The sequence below is a fragment of the Sylvia atricapilla genome, chromosome 5 (assembly GCF_009819655.1).
Source record: "Sylvia atricapilla isolate bSylAtr1 chromosome 5, bSylAtr1.pri, whole genome shotgun sequence".
Lineage (NCBI taxonomy): Eukaryota > Metazoa > Chordata > Aves > Passeriformes > Sylviidae > Sylvia > Sylvia atricapilla.
In genome coordinates this window covers 8064031-8077681 of record NC_089144.1, presented here as the reverse complement: position 1 = coordinate 8077681, position 13651 = coordinate 8064031, and the positions used below count along the sequence as shown (strand labels likewise).

Genomic DNA, 13651 nt, shown 5'->3' with positions numbered 1-13651 from the left:
TTTCTCTGCTAATAGAACTTTTTAAAATGCAGAGAAAATTGTTTTGCTTTTTTCTTTAGAAAAATCTGGCTCTCAAAAACGCAAAATATCAACCAAGACTAATAAATTTCCTTATTAATCAATTTTCTGTTGTTTAATCAGAGCTCACAGGACAAGTTATCTGTTCAATATATGTCATAGAGATAGATTAATTAATTTGGTTTTTAATTTGAATCTTGGGTGTTCATACAATGAACTGATAATGAAACTGTGGTAATAAATGGCATTTGATCTATCTTTGTTATGTATTCAATCATGCTAATGATTTTTTGGTTGATGGTTAAAGAATGTGTAATTGTATGTGCAAAATTATGTTCATGTTTAATTATATTGTAAAACATTTTACAGACACCAATAACTTTGAATTAGGACTGTGTGAAGTATCTGAAAAAAGAGCTCTAATTGCAAGAATTGCAAAACTGGTATTCTCAGCCATGTGAAAGCATTTTAAATTGGAGATGGACATAGAATTTATTTAGACCTTACTGCTGCTGTTGAGAATGAGTGATTAAGGGCCTTGTTGCTTGATCCATCTTTCTTTGTCAGCTTGGTGCTGAAGTGATGGAAAATCTTGTAAGCATTTCATAATTGTTTTAATTAATTTGCGCTCGAAAGCTCTTTCTCATTTTAATATAGCTATTTTATTTAGCTCAATAGTAGTTACTTCATATCTGATTTTATGGTTGTAATTACTGTATTATACTTTAATCCACTTATAACTGCTGTTCACTGGGCATTATAATTAATTAATATATATTTTAAATAATATTTTTATGTTTTACTGTGGAGATTATATTTGTATGCTATTACAGAGTTCAGAAACCTTAGCAAGAGTTGCAACTGACTGTAAAATAGTTTGTAAATTCCTGACTACTTGTAAGCACTTTAACTTTTAAATAGCTAAACATTAGTAATTTTATGGCAAATTTAAAAAAGAGAAAAAAAAGTGAAGAAAAAAGATTTTTCACATGATGGAGAATCTAAAAAGTGTTAGGCATAAACCCTTTAATGAATGCACAGTTATGATTTAGAAGAACAGGCTAGAAAAGTCCAGTGATGGTACTAGAAGTACAAGTGTCTCATCAAACACATTTTCCTTGTTGTTTGTTGCACTTGGAATATTAAGTTTGAGGTCCACCTGAAAACGTGGGGATTTCTTAACTTCTAGCTAGACGGGTAGATCTTTCTTGATTACTACTAAATGTTTTTCCTAATATTTTCCTCCATTTGGTGTTACATACCACAGAATTGTTTCATCCATTTGATTCCATGAGGCAACCAGACCTTCCCTTTCCTCCTTCCCTCCTCTAGTATTTTCTTCTTTTGCTTTGGTAGCACTGTCTTGGGCTTTTCAGTATTAGCATATGAACCATATCTTTTGTTATGATGGAGATACTTCTCAGTCCTAGCTACAAGCTACATGTTCAGTGAGCTAAATTTAAGTAGACCATTATCTTTAAATTGGAGGTTATGAGGAGAATGTATTTCATAATACTTCTGTGTTTCTGCCAGTCGTATTTTCATTTTTAGCACTTTCCAGTGTATTTTTTAATGCTTTTGTTGTAATTTTTTACAGTGGATGATTTTAACCAATTATAAAAAATAAAGTCTGGAGCAAGATCTAATCACCATGTAAATTTGGATCTCTATTATTTGACTTGGATCTCTACTATTAGTTGAAGCAGAACTATGTATCATCATGAGATCTTGTCCTGAAGTGCACATTTATGATCTTTAGAATGTCTTCTTCAGTCATCAGGAACTTAATTTGTAATTAATGTGTATTAATATAAGTTAATATACATAACTGTGAATAACTCATTGCTAAGCTGTAGTCTTGAAAGAATTACTCTTGTTCAGAATTTCACATTGGGGGTTGTAAGCCTTTTCTGCATCTGGCAACATCTGGTGTCGAGATTTTACTCCAAACTCTTACCTTTGTACACCATAAACGTCCTGGCTTTGAACAGTGTAGAAATTATTCAGGAGGGACAATTAGATCTTAAATTAACTTTCAACAAGTAGAGTACTAAAGAAGAAAGCAGTCATTGACTGGTGACAAGGTCCTTTCTTTTGGACAGCAAGGTTCCGTATGTGGGAACTGTAACGTAGGGATAGAGTGCACTAAGTCAGGTGGGAGTATTGACCTGCTGGAGGGTAGGAAGACTCTAGAGAGGGATCTGGATAGGCTGATGGGTCAAGGCCAGTTTTGTAAGGTTCAACAAGTCCAAATGGCAGGTCCTGCTCTTCAGTCACAACAACCTCCTGCAGCACAGCAGACTGGGGCAGATTGGCTGGAAAGCTGCCTTGCAAAAAGGGTCTGGGGGTGCTGGTTGACAGCTGGATGAACATCAGTCAGTGTGTACCCAGGTGGCCAAGAAGGCCAGAGTAATCCTGGCCTGTGTCAGAAATGCATTGCCAACAGGACCAGGGCAGTGATTGTCTCTGTTCTCAACACTGGTGAGGCCACACTGAAATCCTGTGTTCAGTTTTGGACCCCTCACAAGAAGGATATTGAGGTGCTGAAACACTGGTGTTCCACAGAAGGGCAGTGGAGCTGGGGAAGGCTCTGGAGCACAAGTCTGATGAGGAGTGGTTGAGGGAGCTGGGAGTGTTCAGCCTGGAAAAGAGGATCAGGAGGGACCTTACTGTTGTCTACAGCTGCCTGAAAGGAGGTTGTAGCCAGATGGAGGTCAGTCAGTTCTCCTAAATAACAAGTGACAGGACAGGAGGAAATGACAAGAGGAGGAAGTTGTGGCAGGAGAGGTTTAGATTGGGTATCTGGAAACATTTCTTCACCAGAAGGATTATCAAGGACTGAAACAGGCTTCCCAGGCAAGTGTTTGAGTCACCATCCCTGGAGGTATTTAAAAGATGTGTAGATGTGGCCCTTAGGGGCATGGTTTTTTGGTGGGCTTTGCAGTGTTAGGTTTAGTATCAAGAAGTTACAGGTCTTTTGCAGCCTAAATGATTATATGATTCCATGGAAAACAGGAGTGTTAACGTGTTTCTGTAACATGTTTTTGTACGTTAAGGATCAATGCAAAAAAATTGGGCATTTTGCATGCAAAGGGCAGTGCCAATAAGCTCCTGTGGCAAAGGAGCCTTTTACTTTTTTTACTTTTTGCTTTGGTAGCAGAGCAGTTACTCTTGCACTTTCTAAGAAAAATTGTGTGACTCTTCATGGGAAATACTCACTTTTCTTCCTTTTGTTGAGCTAAAAGGCCTCTTTATGAGAGATTGTTAGCTTACCTGCATTTCAGATAATTTTTAACACTTAGTGCTTTTTATATTTACAATGAAATATGTATAAAATATTGATAAAACAGAGTTAAAACCCAATTTTTCAGGGTATGAAATATGACTGAAAAATAAACTTTAAATAATATTCAAAATTTCAAAGCTAGGTCAAACATCAGAAACTGTTGCTAGGATTGATAGGAATCTTTGAGTAAAGGTGAGCACCTAAAGGCTAATGTTCTGCAATGTTGAATTGTACAGATGGATGTGGTGACACCGTATGTGGCTATGCCACAATAGTTTGGCAGTTCAGGGATAATCTTATATTATTTTGTGGTTTTTCTTTGCTTATATGTAAGCTTGCCTAGGGACTCGTTCTAACATCATCCCCCTGTTGGGACAGTAGTCAAGTTGTTTTGACAGGTTGTTTCTGTCCTTAACTGTTTGCTTCATGATTCTGTAATCATACAGATTTTAGTTTTTATTTCAGTGAAACAGCATGAGATGCTAACATTGAACATGAAGAATAAATATTTTATGTGTATGAACCCAGCTGGTGTGAGAAGCATCTGTTTAAGGTAGCTAAATGTGATCATTCAAAATAAGGTACCAATAAGTATTTAATAAAAATATGAATAGTTATAAATGGTTTTTGTCTACAAGTTATCTATTTTTGGCAGTATGATGTTTTGGAACACATCTCTGTAATGTATTTTATTCTTTAATCAGAAGACTTCCTTCACCTGAACTTAATATGTAGATTTATTGAAAGTGTTGAGAGACTTAATAAATGTAATTTTTATTTCTTTTGAATTTTTTTAAAGAATTATTTTTTAAACTGTAAAATAATTTTGTTATCAGAAACTGCAGTAGAAGTAGTTTTTATAAAATACTTGAAGTCTTAAAGCTGACAATAATTATTGTTCATTGCGCATACATACTTATTTTCACTGAAATGGAAAATTTAGATTTAGATTATGCCAGTCCAAATTACCTTTATCAGCAATTTTGCTTCTGCTTACAATTACTTACAAAGTAGGAAGAATTAGCTCCTTAACTCAATGCATCTTCTATTCCAGTCTTGCATCAATTAGGTATACAGAGTTTAGTAATCCATTTTTCAACTTATTTAGACTAGAAAGCAACTTTCAAGAAATTCATTATGCCAATTAACTACCATAGTTGAAATATCACAACTGGCACGATTTATTGTTCTTCATTACTTACTTTTAATGGCTGCAAACAACCAAATGAAAATTGTTTCTGCTGTGTGAAGAACAAAAAATTTGTGAGTTAGTAATTTTGCTTAGAAATCAAACTGCCCTTTTTTTTGACATCCTGCTTGATGTACAGATTATTGAATCATAATAATCTGTAATGTAAGTATCCAAATGTGACATTAAATAATAAATTTAACCCAGTATCTCACTTCAGCATATTTAACTTGCAGCTAAATTTTTCTAAAGCAAAGGCAGATGCACAATAGTAATTCAGCATTTGGTGCAAATAAGTGATCTAATAATGGTGCAGTGGGTGTAGAACTGGCAGAGGAGAGGGCTTAAAGAGTTGTAGGGAGTGAGGCTGTATTTGGCAGGTGACATTTACCAGTAATTTCCTTAAATGTTCAAGTCTAAGGCCAACTCTATTCAATATTTTTATCAGTGATCTGGATGCAGGAGTTGAATGCCCCATTACCAAGTCTGCAGATGATGCTCCAGGGAGGCACTATTGCCTCTTGAAGAAGAAGATACCTTGGAGAGGGATTGTTAGATTGGAGCATTGGCAGTCATTAATGAATTATTTAAGATTTGAAGATTTAATGAGTTAAAAGTCTTGCATCCATGATGAAGTAATTCTGAGCACAGGTATAGACTGGGAGAGGAGGGGCTGGAGAACAGCCCTGAAGAAAGGGATCTGGTTTGTCCTGACCAGATGAGCAAATGCCATCCTGGGGTGCTGATCAAACACGGCATCAACAGCTGGTCAAAAGGGTTGATTATTCCACTGTATTCAGTGTTGGTGCACCATCACCTTGAGCAGTGTGCAGTTCTGGGCCTCACAATTTAAGAATTTGTCTATTTTTTTTTTCGTATTTATATTGTGGAAGGATATGACTTTAGGAACACAGATACCAGGTCTGCTGAAGATTGCTTTAACAGAGGCTGACAAGTGCTATGGAGAAATACCAGGGCTTATAACATTTTCATTGATATTTGTTTTCAGTTATGTTTGGAAACAAGAAGTGATATGTGGACCTTTGGAGTAATGTCTTGTGATGTCTTATTTTATAAAAAAACTCCTCATTTCTGATTGTTTTTAAAATCTAAAAGATTTCTACTTCCTAATTCCATATTGAAACAACTGTTTTATATTGGCTGATACTTTCATATAACCAAAAAATACGTCCTGAGGGAAAAAAATGAACAGCTTCAGTCTTTATTATGATTTAGTATCACTTAACTTCTGTTACCTTAATCTCTAGGAAATGTTTCCTGTAATAGTGCTGCTGTACTCTTGGGATTATTCTTTTGATTAATTTAGTGGTATAGTGCCTTTTTAGATACTTCTTTTGTCTTGTTTGTAAAGATTTGTAAAGTTTGGAAGATGAGCATTTTCGCATTGTTTTAGCTGATAATACACCCCTGTGAATTTGGATGAAGGGATGATCTGGGCAGCAGAAATCTCCAAAGAATGTATTTGTATACAGAGAGACTGTAGGAATGTCTTACTTAGACTTTAACAAAGACTTTTTATCATAAATGTGTCCAAAAGAAGACATTAACATTTCTACAGTATTTGTCATCTTCCATGCTAATGTCATATTTGAGCCTGTTAACTAAAGCCTGTTAACAGAATGTCTGTGATCCTTTTTGCAGAAAATTCTTTCAATATAGACAAGTCTTGTTGCAGATTATTTCTATTAGCTCTAGCAATAACCTGTGCAAGTGTTATCACAGCTTTCAAATAGTATACAATAAACACAGTGTGTGAGAGTGCTGGTTTAGAAACCACTGATTGGTATTAGTATTATTTTCATATATTTGTACTACTAAAAAATTATTTAAGATGCAGATTAGTTCAAGTTTTCTCACTTATTTCCTAACATTAATCTCATTTTTTCTTGTCTCAAATGAATGCAAACTTTACATGTCCTTTCCTTATATTTCTTTACCTTCTAAATGTAGTAAATTTCTTTTTTGATTGCCAAAATTTTAGTTTTGGAGGTCACTGTTATTTGGAAATGATGTTTCTTGTAGTGTTGCCCAAATAATTTGTAGCCTAAGAAATTAACGAGCATATATGTACCTAATAATTTCACAACTATAACTCTCTATTTTTGTGTATTTTGTAAAACTCTGATATTAATGTTTTATTAAGATAGTGCAACTCAGACCAGTTATTTAATCCATCCAGTGGCAGAAAAATCAGTCCAGTGTAATGTTTAACTAATTTATATTTTGCTTCTCATTTGGATGTGAGAATTTGCATGCACCACCACAAGTTATTTCCTTGAGTTTGGAAGAGTATTTTATTGTTTTAGGCACTGCACTTGATACTTCAAGATTTCAGAAAAGTTGCAGTAAAATACCTGTTTATTCTGTCTTCAGAACAAGTTCATAGGCACTTGGATCAGCATGAGGTGAAATACTTGCAATTTGCTTTCCGTTGGATGAATAACTTGCTGATGAGAGAAGTCCCTTTACGGTGTACCATCAGGTTATGGGACACATACCAAGTAAGTACTTTTTTAAACCTCCATAACTCTGGTAATGTGTTTTGGACATGCCAGTATCTTTGCGAGTGTTTTTTCTTGAATGCTTTGCTTTAGTGTCATCTGAGAATCACCATAAATAAGAGAAAAAAACCCTCAATGGTCACTGCTACTTAGAAACATTTAATGTCTTCAGTCTTCTTGCCCTTCAAAGCCAAGCACTTGATGTGGTGATAGTTTATTGTACTAATATTCCCTTCTGTCTCTTCAGGGAAGCAAAACATTGAATTGTGCCTAATCAATGCCCTCCATCAATTCTGAGTTTCAGGCTTCTTATTGTCCATCTGCTTAACTATTCAATCCAATATCACCTTTCAATCTTCAGTTCTTCGTCCTTTGCCTTGTCTTTTGTCTTACTGTTTGTCCAGACAAACTCTTTGTGTTGCTGACCTGTTGTTGTGATAATTATTTTTCCTCAATAATTTCTTTTCTTTTTGTCAAGAGAAAGAATTGATATTTGAGAAAAGCATTTACTCATTCTTAGTTCTATTACCTGATGTTCCTGTAGCTTCTGGATGCAATTTTTAACTATATGTTTAAACTATCTATTTCTATCTACCAACTTTGTTGTTGAAGCTAGGGGAGGAGGGAAAAGTAATAATATTTTAAATTCTTTAAGAATTTTCGACTGTATTAGTAAATGAGATTAACTCATAATTTATGCCTTGTAAAGAGGTGTAATATCTTTAAATATCAGTGTCTTTATATCTACTCATTATGCAGAAATGTTCCATTAGTTTCATACACTTTAATGCCAGAATATGTACTTAGATCATCTATCCAGACCTGTAACAGAGGGTGAAAAACTGCTTGCTCTTCAATTAATGAGTCCAGTAAGTGTTTCAGTTGTTTCTGATGGTATCCAAATCTGAAAAGAACATGTTAAGTAATGAGGAATCTATCAGTTGTACTGTTAATCTATTCCAAGGGGTGGTATCCTTGCAGAGTTTATCTTCAACAAGTATCTGAATGGCTCTTGTTTCCATCTGAGGTTCTTTGGCCTCCTTTGTTTCATTATAATATCAGTTACTCATTGTGATATCTATTATTACCTGCTGTTTTATTCCAGTGTAAAATATGTATTCTTTATAAGACCTTTCTGATAATTTGAGAGATTGAGCTATATAAATGTTTTACTGTAACTTATTTACCTCCTTTTGAATAATTTTTGTTGCTGTTGCTGCAGTATTTCTAGCTCCTGAAGGTTTTTTGCATGCTACCTCTAGCACTGCACTTGGTTCCTGATCATTAGCCTTATCTATCTGATAAAATCATGTAAGAGCCTCCTTAATCCAGCTAACCACCCATATGTGCCTCAAAAGTAGATTTTTTTCAATTTGAGTTCATCTCTGAACTATGATTCTATGATAATGTTGAGAATTTTCCTTGGGAAATGAAGTCTGGGGTTAATTACTCAAACTATTGCCATGCTGAAAGGAGCCCTTTCTCATTGGTAGTCCATAAGCACCTCTCAAGATGCACTTCAGTGGGATCTTTATCCACAATAAGTGCTTCTGATTATTTAATTATAATTTTTTAAAAAATCTAATGTATTTAAAGTAGTATTTAAAAGCTTAATACTTAAATCTTTGCATGAGATTTCTGAGGGTATCATTTAAATCAAGGTTTCTTCAAGGTATTTATATCTAAATACCTAAATGGAATTCTTATACACAGAGTGGAGACTATCTTTGTATATTAAACAAGCTTAAGGAATAATTCTTTGTTTTGACTTGGCAGGTGCAGCAGTTCTGTGCTGTTTCCTAGTTTTCATTATTTAGTAGACTGTTCTGTATGGATGTTTTGTCTAATAGTGTATTTAAAACCAATAAGGGTGTCTTAATGTAGACACCTTTTTCTGAAGCAACTTCAAGCAGTTCCTCAAGTTGCTAATCAGATTTCAATTGTGCTTATATTACACTGATTATCAACCTATAATATGGATCTTTTCACCCTGATACTATGGATAATAAATTCAGTAAACCTGCAAGAGCCAGGAAAGTTCATGCAAAGTTTTTGCTAAAGTATTAAGCAATAACATTACAGATTTTTACTCAACTTGTCATTAAGCCACTCTGTTGGCTGCAGTTTCTAACTTGATTGTTTATGACTGGATTAGCAGTGCTGCTTTCCAAAAGGAAAACCTCAGTGACAGAATTTGTTCAGTTGGGTCTCTTGTGTTTCATATTTTTAACTGTAAACCCTGCTATAGGCCAAGATAGATCTCTCACTTAGAGATATATTGTGAAAGAAGTTTTTCAGAGGGTTTAGCTCTGGACGGACCAGTGATGTTGGATTTGAAAGAGTCTGGATGTCAAATGAGTAAAGGCAAGAAATACAATCAGCTTTTCAGGTAAAGCTCTAATAATTTTAGATTATTATTTTAAGGGCTGGACATATGTTTAACTGCATTTCTCCCTGAACTCAAAGGCTGATGATCCTGTTATCAGGCTTGCTTTTGCTACCTCATGTATCCTAAAGCAGTAGATTAAGGATATGTGGGAATTCTGCTTAGATTTACAGTTTTACTGTCTCCTGTTTCAGTGGGTACTTAGGATGTGCCTGTACTGACTTTTATCCCCTGATATTCATGAACTACTGTGAACAGAAATAGCATTACCTGCACATTTAGTTTCAGAAAGGTGAGCTAGTCATGTTGTTATGTAACATCAGCAGGGACATTTACAGGCATTCATCCCTACACTGTTGATGTCAGACTTTTGCTCAGACCCTACCTACCTTGTGGCTCTTGGGGAGGGGTGGGGCATTTTGAAGGGCCTATTTACTTCATCTCCAGTTCCTGTGAGTGTCATGATGTGGGAATGGCAGAGGAGCAGCGTCAGAGGAGGGTTCAGCATGGGTGGGACAGTCACATTCCTTCATGTTGAAAGAATAGGAAGGCAGGTGCTACTGTCAGATCCCTTCATGTCTGCACCAGGAGTGCATCCTGGCTCTGTTTCCTACAGAAATCCAATGAGAAGAGAATTCAGTGGCACTTTTTAAAAGAGAGGATCTACTGCTGCTGTTTTCATGGAAAATAAAATTTTTCTCTTTTGTCTTCCTCTCTCCTCAGTAACACTGAAACCATGCCTTGTTTCGCCAAGCTGCCTGTTTTCCTATGTTTCAGTGGAAAAATAAATACCGTGCTGTTTCTAGCTGAAATTCTAGACTGGTGATTCTCACAGCAGGCCCCAGTTTCTCATGAACTGCAACAGAGGGTTTTCAGGGGAATAACAGCACACTTAAATGGTCTGCTGTTGTGTATTTCCTAGTGTGAGAGATAACTGCTGTTGGCTGGAGGTGTTGGAACTGCATTCTGTCTCCATATTTGTTACTGTTCTTCCAGTGACTTTTGTGAAAATAGAAATGGACACTTTAATGATGTCCACCTCTGTGGTGGAATATATGGTAGTAAGAGTACTCTGCCTGGAGTCATATTCTCTGTCTAGTTTAATTTAGGATTTATCAGTCAGTTGTTAGGGCCTGTGGAGTAAATCATTGAACATATCCAAAATACCTGTACTTGAGCTAGTTCGAGTTGAGGGAAAGAGAAATTTGGAAAGGCTCCCAAATCCTCACTTCAGTAAATACTCTGTTATTCTGTAAGTGCATCTATGAAATCCACTAAAATACATCACTGTCTTCTGAAGAACACTGTAAAGTAGAAAAAGTAAACACATTATGCAATTTTGCTTACAAAAGATACATTGAGAAAGCTTTTTAGCTGTAAGTATTTATTTTGATTTATTCTTTAACCTGAATTGCATTTCAATGAGTGAATTATACCACTTCTTTACTTGTTTCAGCCCTTGTTGTGTTTTTTTTTTCTGTTTTTTTTAATGCAGTAAATACCTTGTAAATTATTTCCAAATAGAAATTGCTTGTTAAGACATTTAAAATTTAAATCCATAGAGCTGAAACTGATTAATATGAATGTTCATGTCCACAAACCAAAATAATGTAACATAAGACCTGAGTTTTATCCTTTATTATATCTTGCCTTTTATTTTATATGTTATCATCTTCTTTGGCACAAAGGATTGGTAAAATGAAGTAGCACAATGGCTGAAATATTCAGTATATGTAAGTGTTTAACATATTTCTACGGATTTACAAAATACAAGTTATTTTTATATTGAGTGCTTGACTGAAGGATGCTTTGACACTATTTTAAAGATTGATTTGCTATTTGAAACTGACTTTTGTGGCCTTCTGACTTTAACTCAATATTCAACATACTGTATTAAAAAAGGTGGAGACTCCTCAATGCTCAGCATCTGTCTTGTTTTGCTTTAGATAAAATATTTTATATGCTTACCATCAAATCTCAGAAAATATCCTTCCTTCAGACTAAGACATTTTATGGCAATTTCCACTGAAGTTTTTATTTTCATTTATTTAAATTCTTAAAATGCGTGTTGCCCTTCAAGCACTTCTAAGATGTGCTGTGTTTATGGAGCTGTGTCCTCCTGTCCTGGGGGATAGGAAGCAATGCTGTTCCAGTGGTGGCAGCCATTCCCAATTCTTCCTCCTTGACTTAGAAATGGCAATACAAGACTTGAATGTCAGTGCTTGTATGCCATTATTTAGAGCAGAACACTGTGTAGTTTTGAGTTTCAGTGATTTTTAACTGCTTAAATAACTGTTCAAAACTACATTTAATTTGTAGGCAGTGTGCAGCTGGAAGGAAGTCTCTAACAATGCCATCAAATTATTCGGATGCAAGATAACAAGGTGTTATACTGACTGGTGTTTTAAATAGGATAGGAATTTTCATAGACATAAAAGTACTTAATTGTATTTATTTTTCATATAGAATGGAGTGGATGTATTTTTTATTAAAGTGTTTGCCTTCTGATCTGATGTTCTCACATAAATCACCTTTTTGTGCAGTCTTTTGTGCCGTGATTTCTCTGTGTAACTCACCATAGCAGTAGTACATATTTTGCAGAAGAGAAATGCTCAGAAAAAAGAAAAGGAAAATAAAGTAGCAGCTATGTATATTAGTTTCCAGCTCTAAATACATGCTGTCATATGCTGTGCGGATGTTTAGAGTTGAAGTGCGCAGCCTAATATTTTCACCTGCCAGGAGGCATTTTTGTTTTCTACCATTTAGCTGACTGCTGTATTGCCAGCTCACCAGTAAGTAGCTGATGCAGTTGACTTGAATAATGCACTCAAACTCATTGGAAATACAAAACCAGGGAGGTGAGGTAGGTACTGTTTACGGTGCCCTGCTGTCCTACTTTGCAGCATTGCCCTGTTCTTGTGTGAGTAAAACTTTACTGTTACCAAGGTACCTTAAAGCTTACTGTGTAAAATTAAGTGCAAATGAAAGAATTTATAAAATCCTACCATATAAAATGCAAAACAGTTACAAAGATTAACAAAAGACACAGAAAAAGGCAAATAATAATACCGGTAGAATTTGACAGTACTGGCGAGTTGATTTACTTTATTCACTGCTTGAAATAGGTTTTTCATCTAGTTTCTGTTCCCCTCAGCTCCTTGGAAGTATCTGTTAGTTTTCCTCTCATTAGGGAAGTGAGGAGGCTGATGACTACCACAGCCAGTGCAAAGGAGAGAGGATGCGAGAGAAGAGATGTGATTTCAGCCCTAGTGTTAGATCAGAATGATTGCTTGTCCTTATTTGCCATCTTTCTGAAGAAGATTTTCTTTCTTGGTAGATAGTTCATTTCTCAGATTGCATCCCTTAGACAAACTTCTATAGGGGGCACTTGTTGCTGGTGGAGCCTGCCAGCTTCTGTCTTTCTTCCTGAAATCCTGCAGGTGGGTCTAGAAAAATACATTTTTTTCTTCTTGAAATTTATTATTTTTTCTTAATCGATGAGACTGATGCTTTCTTTGTCCACAATTAACACTGTTTTTTTTCTGGAAAATGTCAGTGTATTGACCACCATTTATATCTTCCCTTCTTCAAGGAGGGCTGAAGTGTATTTTGTTTAAAAGTAAGCATCTAACGTTAAGTTTTAAGAAATAATATTGGTACAATTTTCTAATAGTATCAGAAGTGCTGAGAATCTAGAAATCTTATTAAACTCATGAAAAACTGCAGAAGCACATTTTCTCTCTTTCCAAATGGAAAGTAGATGTCTAAGTCTCGGGAATTATTAAAATAAAATTTTGGTTACATAAATTGTAACACCACCACCTCTTGCTCCTCCCCCCCCCCAAAAAAAATAAATGAAAAAGAAAGAAAAGAAAAGAAAACAACAAAACAAAGCCAAAAAAACGCCCCACAAAAAAGAGAGATAAAGAGTAGGAAAAATTTTACACATAATAATGAATTTCGTCTGGCCATAACTCATTGGAATTTAGGAAGTGTTCAAAAATGCAGTTATAGTTTTTTCCTGTCTTTTTGTTTTTCACATAGACCAAATCAGTGAATTTCATTCCCTGAACTTGAGAATGATTTAAGTGTTTTCCAGTAGAGTTGTCTTGTGTTTATTGCCTATTTAAAAAAAAAATCAATTAAAGTTAAAACTGGAGTATATTTCTCAACAGACACTGTGGAATCTATAAAAGAATGATATTATTTCTAGTCTGATCTCAATCAAAGCCTTAAGCCACCTGAGACAA

General features: G+C 35.1%; 1 protein-coding gene across 1 annotated transcript in view; it reads left to right on the top strand.

The window, feature by feature from the left end:
- Window positions 1–13651, top strand: part of TBC1D22A (TBC1 domain family member 22A) — a 143256-nt gene that overhangs the window by 67700 nt on the left and 61905 nt on the right. Inside the window, exon 11 of the mRNA XM_066318602.1 lies at window positions 6888–7015. Coding sequence (XP_066174699.1) covers window positions 6888–7015 — 128 coding nt within the window. The remainder of the gene's footprint in view (window positions 1–6887; window positions 7016–13651) is intronic.